This window comes from Syngnathus leptorhynchus, chromosome 2, assembly GCF_054491065.1.
Source record: "Syngnathus leptorhynchus isolate UIUO chromosome 2, UIUO_Slep, whole genome shotgun sequence".
NCBI classification, from domain to species: Eukaryota; Metazoa; Chordata; class Actinopteri; order Syngnathiformes; family Syngnathidae; genus Syngnathus; species Syngnathus leptorhynchus.
This window is the reverse complement of record NC_141196.1, coordinates 6399890-6425927: the sequence shown is the minus strand read 5'-3', so window position 1 is coordinate 6425927 and position 26038 is coordinate 6399890. Positions and strand designations below refer to the sequence as shown.

The following is a 26038-nucleotide window of genomic DNA, read 5'->3' as shown; positions in this document are numbered from 1 at the left end:
CCGGCATGGGCTGACTCCCGGCTGCTGACTCTTGCACCAACGTCTCGTGTTACTTCTGATCAGTGGTAGCCGGTTACTACCCTAGTGGTAGTATTTGTTCCATGAAATTGTAGTAACTTATTCCCAACAGTCCATTATTTTCAGTGGGTGGTATTTCCCTGCTTCCAATATATGTTGGTGGGATTTTTTTTTTTTTTTTGTCCAATCATGCCAATGTAATCTGCCCAGGGCCTTCATGATTTGGTGCAACTTCAACTATAGAACAGATTCTTAAATGAATCAGGTTTTATTTTTAAATAGAATGCAAACAATTAAACAATGTGTGTGTGGTGATTGATTTAATGCTGCAATTCCCTTTCATAGTGCTGCTCCTTTCTGTGTGCCTGCCTAGACCTCTGTGAGCAAATTTACGTATTTGTAATACAGTTATGCAGACACAAATAAAGAGTAGTACTTTTACTAGTACTTAATAGAAGTTCCCTTTTCACAAAAGATAAAGAATATGTCTGCGAGTACTGTTTTATTGCATATGTCGCGATGCCATTTTTGTTTCAAAGGTTATCAATATTAACCGTTAGCATGTCATTGTTGTTCTGTTGTTTCAAAAACACAGCGTGTCATGCTGCTTGTTTTATGTTTACTTTTTGGCATAGACTTCAACTACGAGTAGCAGTAAAAATCTCTAAGTGTGGTTTCAATCTTTGTGAGTTGATAGAAGCTGCATTAGAAATAAAAGAAGCCATGGAAGTCCCGACGAAAAGAAAGATTTTACGAGAAATCTACGAAAGATTTTGGATGAAACTGATACTGGGAATATAGCCGACAAGATCATGCTGACAATGACTGGATGAGAAACAGGCCGTGAACAGAAAGTGCACTTTTGTCGCTTGATTATGGCACAAGTCTCTGTTAGGTCACATGAGGGCCAAAGTGAAACTGCTAACAGCACGTGGAGTTTCTACACGCCCCGACGGGTTGCTCATTGAGCTGCTTTACTGTCAAGTGTCCCATTTCAGAATCCCACCCTGTAATAATGGTGAGGGAGCATTCACAGGAAGTGTGTTTTCCTAGTGTACGCCACCATTGCAGTGTGTGTGTGTGTGTGTGTGTGTGTGTGTGTGTGCGTGTGTGTGTGTGTGTGTGTGTGTGTGTGTTTGTGTGTGTGTGTGTGTGTGTGTGTGTGTGTGTGTGCTAAAGGTGAGTGTCACATGACTCAAGCTGCTGGAATGTCATGATGACACGCACCACGTCTCGACGTTTTACGTGCCGTTACATGTCGGCCTTTCACCCAATTATGTTCAACCAACGCCTGCCTGAAGTTATCAAAACATGTGGTAATCACATGCAAAGTCATTATTGTCAAACAATTCAATGCGCAAGTAGTTTGCGATTGTAATTTACTGGTCAATTTTTCCATGACTAGTAATGTCACATTTGGCCTCGAACCACACAATCCAATCCAATTACAGTTATATACTGTTAATACTCTCCATAAAGTAGTTTGAAGATATTTTCAACATCTAGCGCTTCACGAGTAATACAGTATTATTAGCATGCAGATGTTAATCAGTGCAGAGATTTGCCTCACCAGTATTAGTTAGGTATCTTTTTAGTCTAACAAATTTACATATAAAGTTAGTTAAGTTGACCTCACGTTTTCTCCAAAAGTAAAGGAAGTTGGGGATTCCATTGCAATTCACTCACCCAAAAATCACCATATTTATTCACTTACTCACACACTACCACCCGCCCACACACATCCTATACAACACACACACCCACGCACGCACGCACGCACGCACACACACTTGCACGCGCACAGACGCACAACGTTTTTCCGACAACTGTTTTACGGCAGTCGCGTCACTCTCTTGTACCGTGACATAAGGTCACATGCCCCAATAGACATTTTCTTGCTTGAGAAATGTATTTGTGTCATTTTGACACAGTTTCAGGGGATGAGAATCAAAACCATAAGGCAGAATTTATTTCGTCTTGATTTTGGCGACACCACATGGACACAGACGGTAGTGTTTTACCTGAAGTCAACCACATTTCCCATGAGTTTCTGTTTCCATGAGTGGTGGCTGTGGGATGGATGAAGAGCACTGAGGGGATGAATATATCGAGTAAAAAAAAACCAAAAAAAACCCTCGAGTTTCATGCTTAAGTTTACTCCGTTATAGTTCCTCCAGAGGTAGCTGGAGGTTGGTCGCTCCCTAACCCTAAACCACAAAACCAGTATTGGCACGAATTCTTTGAAATAAATCAAACAAAGAAGAAATAAATGACATCTATTATTGTAATTTTTTTGTAACATTTTTACATTTTGGCAAGCAACTTTGCAATGGAAACGTCTGGAATCACACTCATAATGTCCGTTTCTCTCCGGGTTGAGCGGCGTCATCGTCAGAATTCAAAGCCTTCAAACATCACTTTGTCCGCACCTTTGACAGCCCTGCCCCTTTGCATCAGAGGACAAAGGCAAAGCTGAAGGCCCTTGACCTCTCTCGACCCCCCTCCAACCACCTGCAAGTGTTTGTTTGTTTGTTTGTTTGTTTGTTTGTTTGTTTGTTTTTTTATGCCAATGTTGCATCATATTCACGACTGCTGTTGGCAAAGTGATAGATTGCAAGTATCCATTCTCATGGTTGCCACAGGAGTCATTGAGGAATGCGTCCGAGATAATTACACACACGCACACACACACAATTGGTTCGCTTTATGTCTTCATGTGAGCCCACCACCGTTTTGCAATTGCACTAGAGTGACAGCTGCCTCTCGGCTGCCGAGAGACGCAAAGCGTGACCAGTTTGATGCGCACCTGGCAAATGAGTATGTATTTGTGCTTCAAAACATTTTTGGATGTGAACAGACTGGTCGAGTGCAAGGTTCCTCACAACTCGGATCCAGAGCAACCTGGCGAAATCACCAGGCGAGCGAGCGAGCTGTCAATCGATTGAGCCATAGCTTCATTTTCATTTGAGTTTCATGTCCATCTGTTTTAGGATCAATCCGTTGTTTCTTCGCGCGCCCTTTCTTTGACCGCCACGTCAACTTTTCTGTCCATTTTCCATAAAGCATCTGCCGCCGCTAAATGTCTTCGGTTACCAAAGCTCTGCAAACAAATCATTTCATCGCTTTATATGATCAAAGCTATCAAAGCAAACTTCTACGTCTCATTTAAAATATGATTGCTAGTTGAGGCTGGCTGGCTGGACAGTTAGACAAAAATATATAAAAATATATATATATAATAAAAATGGCTTGGCACTTTCCGAACACAGTCTGACCATGTAGTGCGATTAAATGTTGAATCTAACATCATTGGCTCATTTCAGGAACTACAACTGGCTATAAATAGTATCTCAATCAATGGCGTCCATAATTTTTAAACACCTGCAAGATTTGGGTTATGTCATGGGTGGGCAATTCAGGTCCTCAAAGGCCAGTGTCCTGTATGTTTTGTAGGTCTCTCTGCTGCAACAGACCTGATTCAAATGATCAGAATTGTTATCCAGCTTCTCCAGACCTTGCTAATTATCTGCAATTATCCTCGAGGACCAGAATTATCCATCCCTGGTCTAGGCCGCTGTCTTAAAAAGTTGTGGTCAAAAATCAACCTCCGTATAGAAATGAGTGGGTTGGGCGCTGTTCCACATGTCCCCAGCAGATGGCGTAATTCTCAATATGGATCAGTATGTGGATTTTATGTGAAGTCATAAGACAGTGCGTCATTAAAGCCACCACGGAAACTGTTTTTAAAAAGATAGGAAAGGGGAAGAAATTTGCGGGCAGAGTAAAACGGTTACGTCCACACCACTGAGCCACGCCTCGAACGGCGCTATGCAAATTACGTACGTACTTTTTTTTTTTACGTTTGTACGTACGTGCGTGCATTGCCACGCAGGCACCGTGACGTAAACCAATCGTAGCGAGTAAGCTGGGTCATCTGAAGATCCACGTAGCTAGCTACCTAACGTTAGCGGGCTAGGTAAGTTCCTTTACTTCGTATTGTTTGTTTATTATGTTGATTATCAGGGCAATTATTGCGCAGTTTGGATCGGACATTTATAGTTCTGCCAAATTGATTTGTGTTGTGGAGCGTCGCAATCTCATTCTTAATTTACCAGCTGTGCTTCGATAGCAAGCAGTATGTGTTAAAGTTTGTAGCTAAAGTATTAGCATTTAACACAGCAATTATAATTGTACTGCTATGACATGTATAATTACTTGCTGCGTATAATCTTATTATTGTCAAGGTTTGCACGCATTGGTTGAAGTGTCACTGTTTTTTTTTTTTAAGCTAACGTCAGCCAGAATTTACAATGGATTTGCCACATCACGGATACCGAGCAAGTAAGTGCATCGTGAGTCACCAATGTTGCTGCAAATAAATCAAGTTTTTTTTTTTTTTTTTTTTTTTTAAAATAACTGTCAATTATTCAAAGTAATTACTTCCATAACGGTCGCTAAATGCATCCAGTTGATAGATACACTCAAATCACAATACACGCATGAGCCACATGAATTACTCTCTCATCCAAATGAAAACTGCAATATTGTACCAGTTAACCACACTCGGTTTCAGTATTTGGCTGCCGAGTGACATTTCGGAATGCATCACATTTTTATTGAACTATAAACAACTGAATGGCAACATTTACAACAGGTGATCAATGTCATTGCTTCATTACTTTTTTAAAACAGTCACTTTCATCAGGCTGTTCACATTTTGATGGCATCACATCGTGAAGAGTGCTAACTAATGAACAAGTACTCAATTGCAAGTCTTCAAGCAGGATATTAGTCAAGGAAAGGGTGGAAGTTACAGAATGGTAATTCCTAGCTCAAATTCACATGTGAATTTTGAGTGTTTGGACCTGCTGTTGACCACAACTCATGTCCAGAGACTCGCACGCAACGCAGGCTGACTAGCTAAATGGACTAAAGATGCTCGTACTGATGTCTCTTACTAGGCCACGCCTTATTAAAACAAAGATCCTGCTACTGTTTTCTCCCAACCAAAATTCTAATTTAATGTCTAATTGTATAAAGCACCTCAATGCTGATATTGAAGTGATGCCATGGCAAAACCCAAAAGACCTCTCAGTACAGTACATGCAGCAGAATTTTAAACGAGAAAAGATGCAACTTCAAATTCTTTGTATTCAAAATAATATTCGATGAGGAAGTGTATAACATGAAACAATACATGCCAATATTTTTTGTTCAGATCAAATCTTTACAGCCTTTGTCACAGAACAAGTTTGAGGTGGTGTACAATTGCTCCCTCAGGTAAACAGAGGGGTCGCGGCACTCCTACGGGCGCCGAGTCCATGTTGTTCGACGACACCAGCAACTCAGGCATGAACACTCAGGGCTATTACACTCCAGGCTACAACATGGCGGGGCCCCCGAGCGACATGCAAGCGGGAGTCACCAACTTGCTTGCCGATCCCATGGCCAACGCCGCAGTCATGTACGGGTCGTCCTTAGCCAACCAAGGCAAGGACATGGTTAACAAAGAGGTGGGATTCAAAATGTCGACTCGAGGATTCGATTCTGGCAAGTGGTCACGCGCATCTGACGATTGCACTTCCTCTGACTTTCAGATTAGCAGATTTATGTCCGTAAACAAGCTGAAATATTTCTTTGCCGTGGACACCAGATACGTGCTGAAGAAACTCATGATCCTCATGTTCCCGTACACGCATCAGGTAATCAGACAATGATATGAATAGCTGTTCCTCAATAATATTGTGTTAGGCTTTTATTGAGCCCCAAAGAGATATTTTGAACTTGATTTTGCGAGCATCGGAATTTGAGTTGGGAACATTGTTATAACACACAGAGTATTACATAATAAGGTCAGGTGGATACACTCTTCATTGACAGCTCTCAACTTCTCTCAGGTCATCGGTACAGCGCTAATGTTAGTCGTGCTTCGCAGAAGGTAACGATGCCAGTTGTGTTACAATGTTGGTGCTCCATTTGTTTAATTTAGTCAATTAAAGAGTTGTAGCATGGTTTCATAGATGCCATTTATTGTAGGCGTTAAGCCAGCCGACCATTCTTAAGGCAACATTGTTAGGTTGTCATAAATGGACAAGGTATAAGTCTCTTGGTTTTCTTTATTACATCGACAGTAAACTTGGAAGGGCAATAAATCGCTTGAAACTTCTTTTTTTCTTCCATGAATCTAATATTTGCTGCAACTTACTGTAGGTAGCAGTGAATGTCCAATTTGCTGACGTTTTAAATTGAGTTGGTGACTTCTACTAGGATTGGGAAGTTCGCTACCATCGAGACATTCCGCTAACCCCAAGACAAGACGTCAACGCACCTGATCTTTACATACCAAGTAAGCCAGCATGAAGAAGCCAATTTGAATTTGCACATTGACATTTAAACGAACAAATGAGTTGTCAACTCAACCCTCACACCCATACCACTTGCAGAGGAAAAACATTCTAAGGCAATCAGTAAAGCGAGACTGTGAATATTTGAGAGGCTTTTAATAGTCGGCACCCTATTCACTGACTTTATTCGGTCATTTAGTCGGAGACTCCCCACGCTTCACTTTTTAGCTGCAGGTACATGTGAAATTGTACATTTTGTTCAATTATAAGTCACAATAGAAACATTCTGTGTAGGGATGGTCTGGTGGCGCCCGGCTGGATGTCTCCTCTTAGTTTTGCTATACAAAGACCAAGTGATTGGGGGAGTTTTCGAAATGTTGAACATATACTCACCATCAGAACCAGCTTGGAATGTTTTAATAACTCGTGCCCCGTTTTGTGGTTCTAGCAATGGCTTTCATTACCTACATTTTACTGGCTGGAATGGCCCTTGGCATTCAGAAAAGGTGAGAAGTTCTTCTTCTTCTTTTTTTTGTTGTTGTAGTTCCCCACCTTCTAGCGTGTTGACGCGTTGAATTGACTTGTGGTTAAGGTTCAGTCCCGAGGTGCTAGGACTCTGCGCCAGCACGGCCTTGGTGTGGGTCATCATTGAGGTCTTGGTGATGCTCCTCAGTTTGTACTTGCTGACAGTACACAGCGACCTGTCCACTTTTGACCTTCTTGCCTACAGCGGATACAAATATGTCGGGTAAATATTATGGAAATGCTCATCTTTGATGTATGCCCGAGTCCCTCTTGTGATCTATGGGCTACTAAACATTGCTATTCTTTCCCCAGAATGATCTTCACCGTGCTCTGCGGCTTGCTATTTGGCAGCGATGGCTACTTTGTGGCGCTAGCCTGGTCTTCTTGTGCCCTTATGTTCTTCATCGTAAGCATTCAGTTTCTTCACATAGAAATTCAGTGGTACCGTACAAGGGCTAAAACCTCCTGAGATTTTCTTGATACAATCCTTTGCTATTTGTTTTTTTTTTTGTGTGTGTTTTTGCTGTGAGCTAATAATTGATTTACAAGGGTGGTCAAGTGTAATATGGTACTACTCAAGGTAATGGAGCAATGACCTATAATTCTCTCACCCGTGGGCAAGGAGAGTAGCCAGTGCATATGTTCCCCTTTAAGTTAAGGTACCACTGTAGTTAGCCCACCGGTGTACCTAATAAAGCGAATGTGTCATGAAACTGAAATGTGTGCAGGTGCGTTCCCTGAAAATGAAGATCCTGACGTCGCTGACGTCGGACTCCATGTCCACCAGCGCCAAACCCCAAGTGCGCATGTACATCACCATGGTGACCGCCCTCTTTCAGCCCATCATCATTTACTGGTTAACCTCTCACCTGGTCAGGTGACTGTGAGGCGTTCACACGAGCTGGCTCGTCCAAGTGCTTTAGCGCGCGTACGTGTGACTGTGTGCTCGCCGCCTTCTCCACACGTTGAGTTTTGGACGCGCGTGTTGAGCTAGCAAAACAGCTGTAAAAAGGAACTTGTGTATTTGAGTTAACCAAATCGCGTGAAACGTATAAAATACTTCAATGTGTCGTGATTTTGACAAAAGCTCATTTTCTGCCGTCGTTACATTTTTCGTTAAAACAAGGGCTGCCAAATTCAGAGCTTGGTTTCATCATTGGATTCACGTCGTTTCCTTTGTCAAAAGTAAAACTCTTTTCTGTCATTTATCCCATATCCTTCATAAACCGTCTCATTAGATTCTCCCCCCCACTGCCAGGGCAATGTTTGGCCATCTAATATACTATTAAATGGATGGTCGATGCCATTTTGTGCACAGTTTTGCATCACGAAGTAACCTAGTTGTCCTAGAAGTACACCAGAGTTGTCAGACTAGTATGGAGAAATGTCATGGAATTGAAAAAACAATTCTAGTAAGGTATATCGTTCTACTATTGCACTAGTAAACTACTGCATACTAGAAAGAAAAAAAACGAATAGATGGCATTTTGTGGATACTAACGAATGGATGAATAGATGGGTTCAGACGTTGACTAGTATGTGACACATGCCTAGTGGTGTTACTCGTATAACACAGTATCAAGGTTTAATTGTGTATTAGACGGCTAAAAGTTGGACTAATAGTGGGGGAAAGACGTTACTACGCAAAATTGTAGTACCACACCGGATAAAGAGCGTAGCAGTTCCTTAAACCCAGATTTGAAGGATATGTGATAAATAGTCAAAATGCTTCACGTACAGTCGCTTTTGCATTTGTTATCCATGATGAGGAGGCTACTAGCATGTGAAACATAACTACGAGTTGGGCCTAGTAGTGTTATTCAATCTTAACCAGTTAACCAGTAAGATTTACTGACTGGTAATCCAAATGTGACACTGAATCCTGCTCGAGATACATCTATAATGTGGACTGAGCTTTCCATAAATGTTATGATGTCACCATTTCCCAATTCTTTTCTGGATTTTTAATGATCTGAAACATAAATATAGCATGACACTCTGGATTTTTTTTTGTAGGAAAGAAAATAAATTTATTCAGCTTTGTGTATTCAATTGTGGGCCCTTGTGGACTCTTGTTTAGTGGAAACACGCGAAACGCTAACTGTATTCTTGTGTCAACTCGACTCTTTAGCCGAGTGACAGTTCAGGCATCCCGAGCACATCTGATTTGCTCATCACGGATTTTTTGAGGAAGTCAATTTATACTGTTAGTTCACCTATTCACTGTTTAAGTTCTCTGACTGAAGAACTGATTGGTCCTCTTTGGCACTATCTTGTGGCATCTTGGTGTTACAGTAATGAGCTTCATAAACTGGGCAGCTTCATGTAGTGCTTTGCTGCCATCTTGTGGCATCTATAAAAATCTGAAATCCTTTTTGGTGCGGTGAGAGGTCACTCGTGGATATTAAAAAAACAACAACTTTGAATTCCGTTTGATCTCAGTACTGTTAAAAAAATATATCACTTTTTTCCATTCTGCCTGTAGAGCAGGAGTCATACAAACAAGAATTCACGTCAAAGATGGGCAGCTCTTCCAGCCCCAATAAAAACGTTTGTCCTACTAGTAAGATATTTCATTTCACACAATTTAGCCTAACTACTATCATAGTGGAAGCTGGATGGCAACTTTGACCGGATCATGTTCCTATCTTTTGTGACGTTGAGCGTTGTAGTCGGGAGCGCGCACGCCTGCCAGCCGTCCACGCGCCGGCTGCAAAGCGTCCTTTTCGGTTTCCATGGCAACCTAAAGTCAACGCACACGGAGCGAGTGACGGAGAGCGAGACAGACGTGTTGCGCCTCCAACTTTCAGGTCTTCTAAATCCACCTTGAAGCCGACGAAGAGGGAACCTTGACGGCACTCTAGTGAGTTATTTATAATTTCATTTTATTCCGCACACACTAATAGAGCAAAGTCGGAGTGGCTCGCCTGAGAGTAAAAGGGCGGCTTCAAATTCTTAAATACGCAGAGAGAATGGAAAGTTTAGATGGCGATGCGATTTACTATTTGAACCACTCTGCGCCTTTAAGGCGCGCTGTGCGTTCTCTAACGCACACGCATACACTCGTGCCCGATCACGTTAGTTTTGAATGCGCCCAGCACATGGCGTGTGTACCCGAGAATGCCATAAACATCCGATGGACTATGAACGTTCTAGTGGATGCACATCAGTGGTGAGGCTGAAGCAAATGGATAACTATCAACTAAGTGAATCAAGGCGCAATAATCAGTCTTCAGATCGCCATCCGATCAAAATATCATGTAGCTTTTACAATGTGATCAAGATTTAAAAGTCTAACGCAGATCCAACTTCATATATTTAATAAAGACAATTTTGACCAACTCAATTATGTCATATTACATGCAAGTGCTAAATTTGAGTAGGAGTTCCATAAATACAATGGATGGGAAAAAAAGTGTTTGTGTGAGCGTGTGTCTTGACACAGCCACTTTCACAGATATCCTCCAAGTTTTTGGCTCTGAATGAGAAAAGTAGCTTTTTCCTGTGCCCATTCTTTCCATGAATATTTAAAACACACACACACACAAAAACTTGCAAATGACTTGCAAATACATGAGCGTGTATTATTTGTGAGTGTATATCTTGTGAGAACTGTGGCCCTTTTTTTAATCTCTTTGATTTTGTTTGCGTTAACTCCTTTGCAAAATGGTTCAGTGACTTTGAACAGAAAATAACATCTTAAGTAACTATTGTTGAAAGAAACAAAAACAATTACATATTTTGCATTCAAAGCTGTAATATAGCTTCCACAATGTGAATGCTAACATACAATGAGCACACAGCCTTGCGATTAGCATCGATGTGTTTAATGCTGGTATTTTGTACAGTATAGTTTTACAAAAATATTGGTTTTCCTCAGATTGGGTGGAATATAATTATTTTGATTTGGATTATACTTTTATTTGAATTGCTGAGCTCTTTTCCCCTGCTCTGCCCTACTCACTTTCTGAGACTTAAAATTATTCTCTGAATGTCACTTTGTTAAATGTTGGCTCAGTGTTGCACTGATAAATCAGGGAAACTGCTGAGAGCAATAATGGACGTCGCAATTTCCCAAATTGCGGACCAAACTTTTATTTAGACCAGGATTTATCGAACATGTCAGAAATGGAATTAGCCCACATTTGTTCTCAGTAGCATTTCTCTCCCCCCTCCAGAGGTCGACGTGAATGATGGAGAACCTGTGCCACACCCTGGCGCCATTATGCCCTTGTCCTGCTGCTTTTGGGGGACCTTTCTCCCCCTCTTGCCACATGACTTCCCTTCCCCTGTCGCCCATCTCCTTCCCGCCGTCACCGACCACAGCTGAGTCGCTCCCATCTTCCTCCTCCTCTTCTTCTTCTTCCTCCTCCTCCTACTGCTCTCCGCTTTCTAACTGCATGGTGTCCCAACATCTGGAGTGTCCCCCGGGCACATGGGACCAGGATGACCTGACGTGCCTCAGCTGGTTACACCAACGGGGCAACCTTCTCCCACTCCAGGCGATTCCTAAAGTGACGCTGCCTCAGACCCGGGAGGAGTCCATACGGGACCCCGCTTCAGCCAAGCCGCCGTACTCCTTCAGCAGCCTGATTTTCATGGCCATAGAGGACTCAACGGACCAGAGGCTGCCGGTGAAGGACATTTACAGCTGGATTGTGGACAAGTTTCCCTACTACAGGACAGCCAGCGCAGGTTGGAGGAACTCAGTCAGGCACAATCTGTCCTTGAGCAAGAGCTTCTGCCGCATGGATAGGGACAAAAGTCAGGTAGGTGAAGTGCAATAACATCGACGTAGTCGCTTCTTACCTGCAGAACTAAATCTATCGTGACTCATTGAGACACAACTTTTCATTCATATCCAAAATTAGTCAGTCATTGATTTTAAAAAGCTTTTGATATTATTGCAATAAAAACATCAGCAGTGATCAGTGGTTAAAAATACTCCTTGGAAAATATGAGGCATTTTACTCTTATAAGTAATACAAAATCAAAACATCTATTACGGAGTGCCACAAGGGTTGATTTTTGGACCCAAACTTTTTCTATTGTATAATTATGACCTGTTACTTGCAGATAATGTAAAACATGCTTTTGTTCAGGATGAAATGTATATCTATGTAGCGGGCTTTTAAATGATCAAATATTTCTTTGTTTGCCCCCCCACACAGGGAAATTCCACTTATTCTACTATTGTGCGGTTGTTTTCAGTCGGCAGGGAAAGGATCTCTGTGGCGCGTGAATCCAGATCATCGAACGTCGCTGTTGGAAGTTCTTCGGAAGACGCACGCCTACCACAGCAACAGCAGCAGCCTCATAAACAAACCTGCCTTGTAAGAGCAATCACACTTTCATCATTTGTCCGACACATTTCTTCATTTGTTGAAATTTCATCTATTGGTAGAATCAAACCACTGTGAACAAAACTAAAGTAAAGCCCATTTGTGTCATTTTTGTTTCTATAATTAAGGGTGCCAGAAAGAAGAAAAAATGGGGATTAGGGAAAAAAAGGGTTTAGAGTTATTGTGGTCTAAATTCAAACAGCCCACATCGTATAAAATTGATAAAATATGATAAAATATAATAAATGACATTCAGACACACTGGCTTTTTTTTCCTGAGATGTTTTGCAAGAGTCATATGGGAGTCATCATCATGGTAATGTAAATTGGTCCAGTATTGGACAGTAAAAGTCATCTAAACGCGTGTGTGTGTGTGTGTGTGTGTGTGTGTGTGTGTGTGTGTGTGTGTGTGTGTGTGTGTGTGTGTGTGTGTGTGTGTGTGTGTGTGTGTGTGAAGTTGTGTAAAGTTGTGTAACTATTCATAACTTGACTGGCCTGATAAAATGGAATATACAGTAAACGTGTGTGTGTGTGTGTGTGTGTGTGTGTGTGTGTGTGTGTGTGTGTGTGTGTGTGTGTGTGTGTGTGTGTGTGTGTGTGTGTGTGTGTGTGTCTATGTGTCTATGTGTGTATATGTGTATTTATTTATCTATTTATCTATCTTTATTTATTTATTTATTTATTTATTTAATAGGGTGGCATAGTTGCACACTGGTTAGGACACTCGCCTCACAGTTAAGAGGGTGTGGATTTTCTTCAATTATCTTGAAGAAACAAAAATAAACCTTACTCACTCTTGTTTTCGGTGGCTCAATTATATTTACTAAAACTCAAGTATTTTTTTTTTTCTACTCTTTCTTGAGTCTTATTCTCAAGTAACAAAACTATTTCCTGAGTACAATTTGTGACCAACCTCTAAGATGAATATTTAACCATCCACATTGTTGGGCTTTGACTTGATATGTTTTTAAATTGGATTCCAGGTTGGAAGGCGTGGACTATGGCGTGTCTGTAGTGTGCGACTCCATGGAACTGTCAGGTTAGTACCCAAAAAGAAAACAAGTCAATCAGGGAAAAATACAATCCAATAAAAAATCCACAATACTATTACAAACATGGGGAGGCCAAGATTGAAATGTGATTCAACAAAATTGTTTATTAAAATACGCTGTGAAGGCCATGGGCAGATTAGCTTGACATAGCAACACACAGACGCTTAAATCTTATTGGAGAAAAATATATGCGTACCGGAAGTAGTTCATCCAATAGAAATGCTTCAAAATGAATAGAGCAAAGTATCTAATGAATAAATATGTTTTAATAGAATAAATATCAGAATGTAGGTTGTAATTGTAGTTAAGGGCTTCTAGTAGGGTCTTGCTGGTCCAGCCCACCCGCCGTGGGTAATGAGTAAACTTAAACCCAGTCACCCGCCTGTGAGCCTTTATGAATTTGAGCCTATAGGATATTTTATCAGCGGTGTAACAGCGCTTGCTGTCACTTTTACTGCCGCCGCCTTTTCAGCCTCTCGCCGACATTCTCAGCATGCGACATTGTTCCTGTGTTTGCCTTCTGTCGCCATGGCTACAACCTTCTATTTCCGTGGTAACGAGCCAATAGCCTCCATAATGTTCAGCGCCTTTGACATGCGGACCTCCATATGGGCTCATCAAGAGCTTCTTTACAAATAATGTCCACTTTTCTCCGTGAAATGTGCTCCAATGTAATTGATTGAAATAATCAAGTATTGTGGGAAATATCCAAATTCCCCAAATGTTTTCTTGTTTTACCATTTTTGTTGAAAGTCTACGGTAATAATCTTTTTTTTTTTTTTTTTTAAACGCTGCTTTGGCGCCATCTTGTGGGATTATTGAACCCCACATAGTCACGGGTCCTCAATCACATGTCTACTTGATTATTGGTCGTATTTTTTGTAACCTGTTCGCCTTTATTCTGACAAACTCACCCAATTGTTGTTTTTGCCACCATCTGGTAGAATCTTGGTTACACCAAAACATGGAACGCTTTTTATTTATTTATTTTAAAGCAAAAGTGAACCCATAAAATTTGAAGTTAAGTATTGACAAATTCATATTTGCGGAATTTCTTCAAATGACCCTATCCTCAGTTATTTGCAAAGGAAAATAGCACCGTTTGTCATTTTTGTGCTCATCTGTCGAAGAAATTATTAAGTAAGTTGAATGTGTTTTAGTTGATTGAAAATAGTGCTTCCCTGCTATTTTATGACATCTTAGTGTCAAAGAACTCAATTGAAGGTTTACTTTTGACAAAAGTAGTGCTCTGCTGATATCCTTCAGCATCGTGACGTCAAGTAAACGGGAGTTAGGGTTAGGAGGAGGAATTTGATTTGGACTAAAGTAGTGTAGACCTTTGCTACTATCCTGTAGCATGTATTTCCAATTTGTATTTCTATATGTAAACATGTAAAAATTACGTCTGTATGAATATAATAATGTATGCAGGCTTTGGTATTTTGTCCCTTCCAGATTGCCTCCCTCACACCCTGATGCTGTCGCTGCCGTCGCCCCACAGCTCCAGCCAGGATAATCCCGCTTTCTCCGACCACCCGGATTTCCCCTTGACACCGGAGCACGAGGAGTTGGTGGCCATCGAGCCCGTGGAATACCAAGCGGAAGATCTGGGCGGGGATTTGGACAAAGACCCACTGGCCGACAGCGGCTACATCGAGCTGCACTACTACCAGTCCCCCGAGTACCAGTATCTGGTCTTGCCCGACGACACCGAGCTGGACCTGGAGACGGTGGAGATTCTGCAGCTGGACGCCGAGGCGCAGGAGGCGGCCGGCTCGCTGCTGGATTTAGCGGGGAGCGGATATCAATAGCCATCTGAGTCTTTGTTGTATTCTTATAGGTGACAACATCACTGCCCAATGATTGCAAACATGTAGCTTTTTTTTTTTTTTATATGGGTACTACGAGTCTAGAACTGCATCACTTGATTTTAAGCACTTGATCAAACATGCACCAAGTACAGTAGACAAATGTTTTGGGACACTTACAAGTGTTTTCCAAACACTTTTATTTCATATCCTTGCCTACATGTTTAAATCTCCAACAAAATGAAGTTAGCCCCCCCTCAGTGGCTCAGTACTACTAGCATGTCAAAATTGTCCAAGTGAGGACAAGCAGTATAGTAGTACTATACTTGAGCTGGATATCGTTTAGTCAAAATCCTCGATAATGGATCCAGGCTACCAGTGCAGATCACTAGTAGTGCAAGACAGTAGTTTACTAATAAGGTTTGATTGAATACTAGTAGGCCAAAAGTGGCACTAGTAGTGGAAAATCATGTAAAAACTATTTTTGCTTACACATTTTTCTAATCTAACAAATAAAATATGTCATTCTGTTATTGTGACTGTCGTGTCTCTTTTTCTGGTTCGGTAGGACGTGTCACTTTCTATGCACTTTGTTACTATAGGCCCTTTTTGTAGTTCATTTTCCCCGTAATCATTTAGCATTTTTGTTCACTGATTTACTTTTCTTCTTCATATTTTAGTGCTATCGTGGAGTAACATAATTGTGTTCACTTTTTTTTTGTTTTTGATTTACAGTTCTGCATGTTCCTTACATTCATTTACAAGAGCCGCACAGGAAAACTGATCAATTTGATGTCACAGTAATTTGTCATAATTGAAGAAATAAAAATCACTTATTTTTTGGAGTTATTTTGACAGTTACGGTGAATCCTCTCACTGCATCTCATCGTCATCATCATCAATCATCATCAATCATCATCAATCATCATAATCTTCTTGTTTAAAACCGTATCCCATGACCGTGATTCCCGAAAATACTCTATACACACACATACACGTTATACGTGAAAAACAACATTTCCCATGTAAAAGACTATTATGGTGCATGCTGGGAGTTGTAGTTCAAACAATAACTCTGCCGGTCGCTCACGAGCGCATTATAACTCCATTTCCCAAAACGTCCCACGTGGCTTTAAACCCGGAAGTGTGCAGGATTTGCGCCTGGAATAAGTTGACATGGTTGTTTTCATGCCAGTGTTGGAGAAAAAAAAAAGTTACGTTGGTGTGAGCTGATCCAATCTAACGAGTTCGTCTTAAAACCCGTCGAAGGCTTTTAAGAGCTTTCACTCAACAATTCACAGCCAGGGAGGGAAGCAAAGTCACAGTTGAGGTAAAGTTTCCCTTTAAACTTATATTGCTAGGATGCTGTCAGTTGTGCAAAATGTGTGTCGCGACTTAACCGCTGCAGATGGCTAATACATGTTAGCCTTTCTTTTACTGTTATTGTTGTCTGCGTGCATTATCAACAGCGCGAGATAAATAACAGTTTGATCAAACTTGTCATTTTTTTTTAATGTTAATTAAATTCAGACATCTGTCTCGCTTTGATACGTGATGTGTAGAAATAGAGTGAAAACGCGTAACATGCGCTTTATTGGGCGAAAGGTAAAAAAATATTCTGAATACTGTTTTGTGTGCGTGCGTGTGCACTGGACGTCATTTACAATAAACTATGCTAAACCTGATATTGAATAAATCGTGTTCAACACAAAAACGTGTAATGAAATGTTGGCACGTTACCTCTGAGGGCCACACCCTTTTGGTGTGTTCTTTTTTTGTTTTTGTTTTGGAAAAGTGGGAATAGAAAGGGATTTGAATTTTTTCCCCTCATATATTTCATCTCCCACTTCCATCTTCTGTACTAAAGACGCTCTATGTCCTCACAAATAAGACAATTCAGTGGAATGGAAGAGTTAATGTGCCTCACTGGTAAATAATAACACGGCAAGTGTACCTTCAAGTATATGTTTCAAGTACAGTGCAGTACTAGTAACACTATTTGGCCCAACTAGTAGACATTAGCTTTATCCTGGACCCTCGTAGTACCAAATTGCCCATTGGCAGTTATGCAATTAAGGCAGTAGTTGTCAAAAAAAACAAAACATACGAGTAAGATACAGTACTAGTATGTACTAGTATGTGGCCCAAATATTTTCTCATCTTTTCCAAATGAGAAAGGGCCTGTTGTACTCCTCATGGTGGGAGCTGTCTTGTTCCTCCACAGAAGCGCCAATAACAAAGGAGCTCCTTGAAGGCCGTCCAATCGACAGTGAGACGCTTAGCCTAAAGCCACAAAGTGTGACAGCCATCGAAGCATGCACATTTTCTAATTAATACAGAGCTGCGCATTGTGACCATGTGTAGGTTGGGGTGTTGCCAAGTGTACACACACTGCGTAGCTAATATCATGTCCTGAACTCTTCCTAATGTTACTTTTATGGCATCATGGACAGGCGTTTTTGGGGTTACAAACAGCAAGCAAGGAACTAGTTTTAAGCCTGAGTAGCAACATGAAACTCATTCAGCATTACCAACTCGAATGAACTTGTGACATTCTTCACACTTTGTCACATGAAATCCATTAGCCATACGCTGAAATCAAACACTTGTGAAATGATTCATCAAATAATTCTGTTACAAAAAAAAAGTCCAAACAAAACTTCTTCAATAGTGATCATGTCTCAATGAGGACTAACGGAAAAAAAATCTTTCTCCTTTATTATGTCGTTTATTAAGGCAGAATCAATATATATTTTAATAATCAGTCGGATAATTGATAAAATAATAGTTTCATATTTTTTGTTTATTTATTTACCATAGGACATTGCAATCAGTTATGAACTAACTAATTTAACTAATGTGAAAATTCATAAATGTGGCTCTGCGACGTAACACAAAATGCATTTTAAATTAATTCTGAAATTTCATGCAAAAATCCCAATTTATTTAGCTTTGACAGAAAGAATGATAACTACTGTACTCGAATGAGTAGTTTAAAAAGATTTAATGACTAAATTAACTTCTTATTTGGTTCCTTAATACCAATGATCATATGAAATACAGGCCGAACATATAGTATTTGTTGAACACAGTAAATTTGGCAAAACGTCAAAAAAAAAAAAAATTTGAATATTCCATTTCATTATTGTCTTTGGCTTGTGATGTTGTGGCATTTTTGACCGTGTGGTTGTTCCCACAGGCAGCAGCAATGGGGAGCAAACCTGGCCCAGTTCAGATAGTGACGGTGTGCAAGGAGGATCACTCCTTCACGCTGGACGAGGAAGCGCTCGCGCGCGTCCTCTTGACCCCGGCCGTGCGAGACCATAATGTGGTGGTGCTTTCGGTGGCCGGCGCCTTCAGGAAGGGCAAGAGCTTCCTGCTCGACTTCATGTTGCGATACATGTACAGAAAGGTGAGCATTGCCAGACGTCACTTTTTCAACAAATATCAAGCCACTTGGGCCTGCCGTGTGAATACAGATTCAAGTTGAACCGAAAAAGTACAGGGTCACACGCCGTTGCCCCTCCCTGCCGCAACATGCAAACTGACAAGTTTGTCGACAAGAAATGATTCAGGATGACAGCCAGGGTGGAGCTGATTTGTTTTGTTTTAGTGGCGTCACTGGATTTACCTTCTGTTTTATACTCAGACACTTTCCCCAGGGTAGTTTGACCTCACCTCTTTTTCCTCGTCGTGTAAACCGCAGGGTGACGAAAACTGGCTGGGTAACGACGACGAGACCCTGACGGGATTCTCCTGGCGAGGGGGCTCCGAACCGGAAACGACCGGCATCCAAATCTGGAGCGAGGTCTTCCCCATCCAGAAGAGTGATGGAAGCGAGGTGGTCACCGTGCGCCGGACATGTGAAGCGTCAGAATATTAAGCACACCTACGCAAAACAAGGAGATGACATAGAAACAAGATAGCCACCAAAAAGTGTACACACCCCTGTTCAAATGGCCAATTATGGAAGTATAAAAAAACGAGGCCATTGTATAGAACTTTTCCCTGTAGCCCATACAACTCAAAAATGTATTGCAAGAGGTAAGAATGTGATTGCACAAGGATGCACACTCTTATAATTGGCACTGTGCCTGTTTGGATTAAAGTCGCATTTAAACCCATGCAAAGTCCGACGCTGTTTAAAGTGCCCGTGACTAATGGCAACTAAAGCTCTCATGTTCATTAGACTTATTTTTGGGAGGGAGGGCGTTTTCTTTGTCTCGCAGAAAACGGAAGGGTTTGTGCTAACACTGACTGTTTCCTAATTCCCGCCACCTTGAGTATTTTTTTTAATTTATTTTTTAACAGGGGTACTTAAGCTGCAATAATAATGAAACCAAAGTGATCACCTATCTTCTTGTGTTTTACGTGTGTTCTCCTGCAGGTGGCAGTAATGCTTATGGACACTCAGGGAGCTTTTGATAACCAGTCCACAGTGAAAGACTGTGCCACCATCTTCGCCCTCAGCACCATGACCAGCTCCATTCAGGTGATTGTCCAACCCTTCCTAATTAATTCATTTTAAACCCAGTCGGATACAATATTCACAAAAAGTTGAAATTTAACCTTCACACAAGTTAACCTCTAAAATCTTGAATGCGAACTGACTGGTGTTTTTGTATCTTGCACTCCTTTCTCGAACGAGGAGTAGAATGGCGAGACTGGGCAAAGCCCAAAGCAAAAATGTCTCAAGTGAATACATCTTGTGCCATCTAGTGGAAGAGCATTGAAGTGTTCATCTTGCCACTAAGTACTTTATTGACGACACTGAAATGGAATATTTGTTGTGGATCATTTCCCACAGCCCAACTGATGAACTTTTATTGCAAATTGTTGGCATATATCACACATAGTAGATTATTTTAATTCCCAGTTTGTGTCACACTGACGTCGTTTCTCATTGATGTTATTTCTTCTTTGTAGATTTACAATTTGTCCCAGAACATCCAAGAAGATGACCTGCAGCAGCTACAGGTAACTAACCTGGTGAAGTCACATGAATGCAAATAATGTTTGTGTAATAGTGATCAAATAGACATATTGTATTAGCATTACTACTTGCCATAAACCAACATGTAATGTGTAAGCCTTTTTTTTTTTTTTTCTTGAGATGTTTAAAAAAAGTTGAAGTCATCATTGCTGTTTAGTTTGTGCTATTTTATGAATGAGGGTTAATTGTTCTTCTGACCATTGAATTTCCCCCATGGAATGACTCAAGTACTATCTGTGTAACTGTCTGACTGGCAGCTTTTCACCGAGTACGGTCGCCTGGCCTTGGATGAAATCTTCCTGAAGCCTTTCCAGGTATGACAACTGCCACATTTCACAACCCTTTTTTGGTTTTGTCTTGATGCAACTCTTGTAACCTTCCTTTTATTTACCCTGTGCTTTACAGTCCTTGATGTTCCTCATCCGCGACTGGAGCTGCCCCTACGAGTACACGTACGGCTTTAAAGGAGGCAACGAATTCCTGGAGAAACGATTACAGGTAACACAAGGCAGAAGCAAATGCGAGCAAGCTTTGGTTCCTCTGGGAGATGAACTTCCTCACTTTGTTCTTCTTGAAGGTCAAGGAGGCCCAGCACGAGGAGCTGCAAACGGTGAGGGAACACATCCACTCCTGCTTCAGCAACATTTCCTGCTTCCTGCTGCCACACCCTGGCTTGAGAGTTGCCACCAGCCCGACTTTTGAGGGACAACTCAATGGTGAGAAGTCCCTTTTTTTCGTCCAGTAAATCGTGTGGAATATCAATTCAACACATTTAAACTTGTGAAAACATTTAGTAGTGTGTTTGAGTGTGTTCTGGAGAAATAGGAGCCATATTACGTAGCATCTCTGTAAGTAAACAAAATGAAGACTCGCTCGCACAGCTCTCTAAATAAGAGGCCAAGTGTGCTTGCTTCAAGTTGTTAACTTCCCATTCCCAGTTGAAGTTTACTGCAAAAAAACGCACCCCGTAGTACAAAATGAACGGCAGCGGTTGACAGTACTCAGATCCTTGTGTTTGTTTTGTCAGCGGTGGCACCAGAGTTCAAAGAGCAGCTGAAAAATTTGATCCCCAATCTCCTGCATCCCGACAACCTGGCCGAGAAGGAGATCAATGGAAACAAAGTCACCTGCAGAGGCCTGCTAGAGTACTTCAAGGTAACTCGCCTTTCATGTTTGTTCCTCCGTTGGTCTCTTCTGGCGTTCCTCTTATGTTTTGGTTCACCGCCAAACTTAACTGTGAGCTCTTTCTTGTCAGGCTTACATTAAAATTTACCAGGGAGAAGACTTGCCCCAGCCAAAGAGTATGCTCATGGTAAGCGCAGAAAGATTGACAAAAAAAAAGTGTCTATTATGACCTTTAGCTCGTCTTGACACGTCCGTTTGTCTCGCCAGGCGACAGCGGAGGCCAACAACCTGGCAGCCGTGGCGGCGAGTAAAGATCAGTATTACAGGAATATGGAGAAGGTGGGTTCAGTGTAAGACAAGACGGTCACAACGCTGTTTGACTGACAGACTTGATGCTAGCTGTTAACATGTTTTAACTTTCTTACCGAGCCAAATTGGTTTTCCTTTTTTCTTCTTACTGCCCCGAGTGGAAAAGCACGAAACTAAACTCGATGATTTTCCTTAATTTAAGTCATGTATTTCTCATTCAGTTACCATTTTTGTGTTTTTAGGCAAAACATTTTTGTGTGCATGCTGACTTGTCAAAATCTCCTGTTTTTATTGCCAAATATTTGTCTTAAATGAGGTAATATTCTCCTTTTTTGCCTTGTTTTTAATCTAATTTTAATTTTTTTAATTTTTGCGTGATTCCTCTGTGCAGACCCTGAGAATGAGTCATAGAGAAATTAAATGATATTATCAAGTTAATATAAAACCTAGGGGTACAGCAGTTTAAAGACTATGAGATCAAATCTGCTCCTCTTTGTCTCTCAGATGTGTGGCGGAGACCTGCCCTATGTGTCTCCTGAGTCACTGGAGGAGAAGCACCAATTCTACTTCAAGGAGGCTCTCTTCTCCTTCTCCTCCACCAAGAAGATGGGCGGCCAGGAGTTTTGCGACCGCTACCAAGAGCAGCTGGAGAAGGAGCTGGTGGAGATGTGGGAGTCGTTCAGCAAGCACAACGAGGTCAGCGACATTAGTTGCGCACGTTAGCTCAGCTTTGCAGGAATGAATGGAATCAGTCCATGTCCAAATATGTCTGACGTGACCAACTGGCGCTTTTTTTTTTTTTTACAAAGGCAGAAGAGTGAGAAGGGCAGGGAAATAAAAAATGAGACATGAGACAAAAAAGAGAATCCATTAGTTGTAGGGTAGACATGCTTTAAGGTCTGTACGATTACATTTTTTTTTTTTTTTGGACAGTCAAAGAATCTGTTCAGCGCATTCCGAACTCCAGCCGTGCTGTTCGTGCTCGTGTGCCTCCTGTACGTGCTGTCGGGCGTGCTGCTCTTCGTGGGCTTGGCCACCTTCGCCCTGGTGTGCGACTGCGTCCTGGGCTTGGTCATGATGTCCATGCTGACTTGGGCCTTCATCCGCTACTCGGGCCGCTACCGGAATGTGGGCGGAGCCATCGACCAGGCGGCGGGCACCGTGCTGGAACAGGTCAGATGACGTTCGTTTGTCTTGTGATAAAACACGGAGGTTGGGATTGAAGTCACACTTGATGTGTGATCACTTGGCAACTAGATTTGCAAAACTCTGGGGATTTTTAAAGTTGGAAAGTTTGTGTGCGAATGAACAGGAATTTGTGGGAGTAAACCAGGAATTTACTAAATATAAAATTTGCTTTTGACCTAGAATATCGGGAAAGTGTATTTTAACACGGCCCACCATTAGTTTAAAAAAAAAAAAAAAAAAAAAAAAAGGGGGGGGATCATGATCTCACGCTGATCAGAGTGAGAAAGAAGTATATATATTTTTTTGTTTTTCTAAAATGTATCTTTTAGGTCAATCCATGTGTGTGTGTGTGTGTGTTATTTTTGTTTTTTTTTTTACAAATAATTATTTGCTGCAATGTTCAATTGTTGAACAATACTGCCCATTTGGGGGTTTTTGATCATATCACATGAATCCTTCTCATTTTGCTTCTAAATGTAAAGATGAGCTTTAGCTACTTTTCAGACATTGTTGACCAGATAGATTTGCAAGCACAAACGCTACACAAAATACTTTGTCAAAGAAAGAAAAAAAAAAAACTTTATTAGATTCATCCTTAAAATACTCTCTTATGCTGTAAGTTAACACACATGGAACACATCATTTGTGTATTCCGAGATAGGTGAACAAAAGTTGGATCGCCGCATTCCGTTTAATGTCAGGGCTGAATTGCGCTTTGTAGCAAAAGGTTGCTGTTAGGTCAGCTCCAATTGCTCAGTCACGGGAGTCTTTGATGCTCTTCATCGTAAGCCGCCGTGTTTTCCCAGCCTATATTCGGTCATGTCGGGCCTTCTGACATGGGACAATCGAATGGCGCGTTAACACAAATAAATAGTGATATAAGTTTGTAGAAAGCACTCTTTTTGAATCTGTATTGTATGAATGGACCATTCCACCCAAAGCAACAAATATGGAATGATTCCTTCCTCTCCGCCGTGAAGGCTGTTTTGAGTTGAAACAAACAATTTGCAGGATTCAATCAAATGACAAACCGCATTGAGCAAGAAAGCGACCAGGCCTCGGCCGATTTTGGAGGTTAATCAGAGTTCAGCTCTGCGACTGACGTGATTTGCTGGCAGCTAAGTTCAACTTCCTGTTTTGGATATTCATCACATTCACCACATGCAAACTTTCAAATGCCCACAGGGCACGGCAAGCAAGTGCCATCAACGGCACATTCAGGTTCACACGTGCGACGTTGTGAGAAAGTGCAAAGGCCAATCCGAGTACAACAGTGAACGGTGTATCCAATCAATCGACACTTGTTTGATATCATTTTGATATCTAAAACGTATACCACCAGGAACAAGATATGAAACCATTAAACAGAACTAGCTACTCGAGTGCTAATTATAGACAAGCTCACATACACGGTACGAAATCAACTCAACTGCTGTCTCGTCTCCCGCCAGGCCACGGTGGTACTGAACAAGTCGAGAGGGCAGAGCCTTTCCCCCGTGAAGAAATCCAGATAGAGGACCGACGAGGCTTTTGGTCATCTCGACGCCACGCAAAATCTGCAGCTGGCACAGACCCGCATTCAGCCTTATCATTGCACACACACTCTTTCCATCTCTCTCCCCCAACCCCCCCCCCCCCCCCCCCCCCCAAAAACTTTCTCTGTGAGAACATACAACACCAAAAAAAAAAAAAAAGCACAAGAGAAGGAAACATTCCCAAAAGCATGTTTCATACCCGCGTTGGGACACAAGCTGCCTTGCTTTGAAAGCATCGCACGTTCTGTTGATCCTGCCGCATTGACAAAAGATTCACCAGGAGAAATTCTTTCCAACGGTTACGGGCTTCTTTTTTGCATAATTTAGTTGTCTACCTTATGAGGATAGCTTTTGGAGCTTTTTATATGCATATTTTAGAAGCTCAATTTATTTTCTTTTACATTGTGCCTTGAAAGCATTCCAGTCTCGATGGAGACGTAACATTCCTGATCAAGTTCAGTTGTATCAAAGAGGAGATTGTTACAGTATGCACTTTGTGTCACCAAATCGGACCACAGTAGAGCGTGAGCCCCCCCTCCCGCTATTTTGTCTAAATATGAGCGTCAAATGTAAATGCCACTTCTGCCTAAATGAACGCTTTTCTTCTCACTTCAACATAGTTCCTTAGCATCAAGATTGTAGCAAAACTCCATATTTGTCCAAACTGAGCTCCTCGGTTCACTTGAATATCATTCCTCTGCACCAGTATGGCATCACAGCACCATTTTGTCTAAATATCACATCAACATAACTCCTTGGGAGAAGGATGGCAGCAAAGAATTTTTGTCTTGGTGAAACTTTAGTAAACAGTCATTCCAAGATGTTTGTCTAATTCTCCATTTATGATTCTTAGCCTGAAAGATGGAGGCAAAGCACTATTTGACTAAATGAAGCTTCTTACCTCACGTCAACATAGTTGCTTGGGCTCAAGATGTTGGTAAAAGCACAACTTTTGTCCAAGTGTAGCTCATCTATTCCCTTCCCTTGTCACCAAGATGGAGCCAAATTAATGCCTAATATAAAAAAAAAAAAGAATAACTTGATGTATTGTACATTATTTTGAAATGACAAAGAAGCAAGCATGTGGGGGTTTACTCTTAACAAAAGAATAAAAAAAAAAAAACACGCATTCCAAATTCTCTATTGAGCATTCCCTTTCATGTTATTCAAAATAGATTTTGATACAGAAAAGTTGATATTTTTTAGATGTGTTATTTATAGAAAGTGATTTCTGTGATGTTTACACCAAAGGTTCTATTGATTGACAAAGATCATCTAACTTTAACTTGATGATGTAGTGACCACATAGCCAAAGACTTTGCTTTGCTTTTGCAGCCTCTTGGAGTTAGTCCATCTTGCTATGATGAATATACTGTACGTATAGTACTGTTGTGTTAACGAAACATGATTTTAGTTTTTATATGCAATATATTCAAAATTGCAGTAAAATAATTAACATGTAAGCAAAGAAGGATGATGACAGAAGAGTGTGATTCTTCTGCAGCGGGACAAAGTGTCAATTTGGTGATATAGGTAATAAACTATTGGATCTTTCAACTCAACTGTTGTTTCATTTCACTCAATGAATTTAAAGGTGACATGCAATTTTGAGCAATTTATGACATTCTGCCGTCAAAACACAAAGGAAAAAGAATTACCCACCCTGAACTGGTTAGAGATGAACAACCATGTGCACTAGCATTCACACCTAGGGGCAATTTGGAGTGCTCAATTGGCATACCAAGCATGTTTTGGGGATGTGGGAGGAAACCCACGCATGGGGAGAACATGCAAAGGGA

At 41.2% G+C, this 26038-nt stretch overlaps 3 protein-coding genes across 6 annotated transcripts; all 3 read left to right on the top strand.

Moving 5' to 3' along the window:
• Positions 1 to 2559: 2559 nt before the first annotated feature.
• Positions 2560 to 8645, top strand: yif1a (Yip1 interacting factor homolog A (S. cerevisiae)). 3 transcript variants are annotated; one of them, XM_085905652.1, is made up of 9 exons: positions 2560 to 2835; positions 4307 to 4359; positions 5299 to 5531; positions 5616 to 5720; positions 6286 to 6364; positions 6811 to 6868; positions 6955 to 7110; positions 7200 to 7293; positions 7616 to 8645. In XM_085905652.1, exons 2-9 carry the CDS (start codon positions 4329 to 4331, stop codon positions 7766 to 7768), a joined length of 909 nt encoding a protein of 302 aa, XP_085761778.1. In that variant the 5' UTR covers positions 2560 to 2835; positions 4307 to 4328; the 3' UTR covers positions 7769 to 8645. The 3 variants fall into 3 exon arrangements, with proteins under 3 accessions (XP_085761778.1, XP_085761777.1, XP_085761779.1); XM_085905651.1 differs by lacking the exon at positions 2560 to 2835 and adding an exon at positions 3380 to 3994; XM_085905653.1 differs by lacking the exon at positions 2560 to 2835 and adding an exon at positions 4035 to 4153.
• Positions 8646 to 8805: 160 nt separating this feature from the next.
• On the top strand, positions 8806 to 15890 carry LOC147060459 (forkhead box protein N2-like). Of its 2 annotated transcripts, none has more exons than XM_085905649.1 (5): positions 8806 to 9750; positions 11066 to 11656; positions 12099 to 12220; positions 13213 to 13268; positions 14737 to 15890. In XM_085905649.1, the coding sequence occupies exons 2-5, from the start codon at positions 11078 to 11080 to the stop codon at positions 15090 to 15092; spliced, it is 1113 nt and encodes a 370-aa protein (XP_085761775.1). In that variant the 5' UTR covers positions 8806 to 9750; positions 11066 to 11077; the 3' UTR covers positions 15093 to 15890. The 2 variants fall into 2 exon arrangements, with proteins under 2 accessions (XP_085761775.1, XP_085761774.1); XM_085905648.1 differs by having other exon boundaries at positions 14713 to 15890.
• Positions 15891 to 16221: 331 nt separating this feature from the next.
• LOC147060458 (atlastin-3-like) lies at positions 16222 to 25801 on the top strand. The gene is made up of 14 exons (XM_085936302.1): positions 16222 to 16419; positions 18289 to 18501; positions 18796 to 18930; positions 19477 to 19581; positions 20016 to 20066; positions 20340 to 20396; positions 20488 to 20580; positions 20660 to 20798; positions 21110 to 21237; positions 21338 to 21394; positions 21475 to 21546; positions 22021 to 22212; positions 22450 to 22689; positions 24156 to 25801. Exons 2-14 carry the CDS (start codon positions 18298 to 18300, stop codon positions 24216 to 24218), a joined length of 1536 nt encoding a protein of 511 aa, XP_085792428.1. The 5' UTR covers positions 16222 to 16419; positions 18289 to 18297; the 3' UTR covers positions 24219 to 25801.
• The last annotated feature ends 237 nt before the right edge of the window (positions 25802 to 26038 follow it).

Coding starts and splice junctions, on each gene's coding strand:
- LOC147060458 (XM_085936302.1), top strand. CDS start 18,298: ATGGGGAGCAAACCTGGCCCAGTTCAGATAGTGACGGTGTGCAAGGAG. Junction 21,547..22,020: donor ATTACAGGAATATGGAGAAG/GTGGGTTCAGTG, acceptor TTTGTCTCTCAG/ATGTGTGGCGGAGACCTGCC. Junction 22,690..24,155: donor CGGGCACCGTGCTGGAACAG/GTCAGATGACGT, acceptor GTCTCCCGCCAG/GCCACGGTGGTACTGAACAA.
- LOC147060459 (XM_085905648.1), top strand. CDS start 11,078: ATGATGGAGAACCTGTGCCACACCCTGGCGCCATTATGCCCTTGTCCT. Junction 11,657..12,098: donor TGGATAGGGACAAAAGTCAG/GTAGGTGAAGTG, acceptor GGTTGTTTTCAG/TCGGCAGGGAAAGGATCTCT. Junction 13,269..14,712: donor CGACTCCATGGAACTGTCAG/GTTAGTACCCAA, acceptor TAATGTATGCAG/GCTTTGGTATTTTGTCCCTT.
- yif1a (XM_085905652.1), top strand. CDS start 4,329: ATGGATTTGCCACATCACGGATACCGAGCAA. Junction 6,365..6,810: donor ACCTGATCTTTACATACCAA/GTAAGCCAGCAT, acceptor TTGTGGTTCTAG/CAATGGCTTTCATTACCTAC. Junction 7,294..7,615: donor GTGCCCTTATGTTCTTCATC/GTAAGCATTCAG, acceptor AAATGTGTGCAG/GTGCGTTCCCTGAAAATGAA.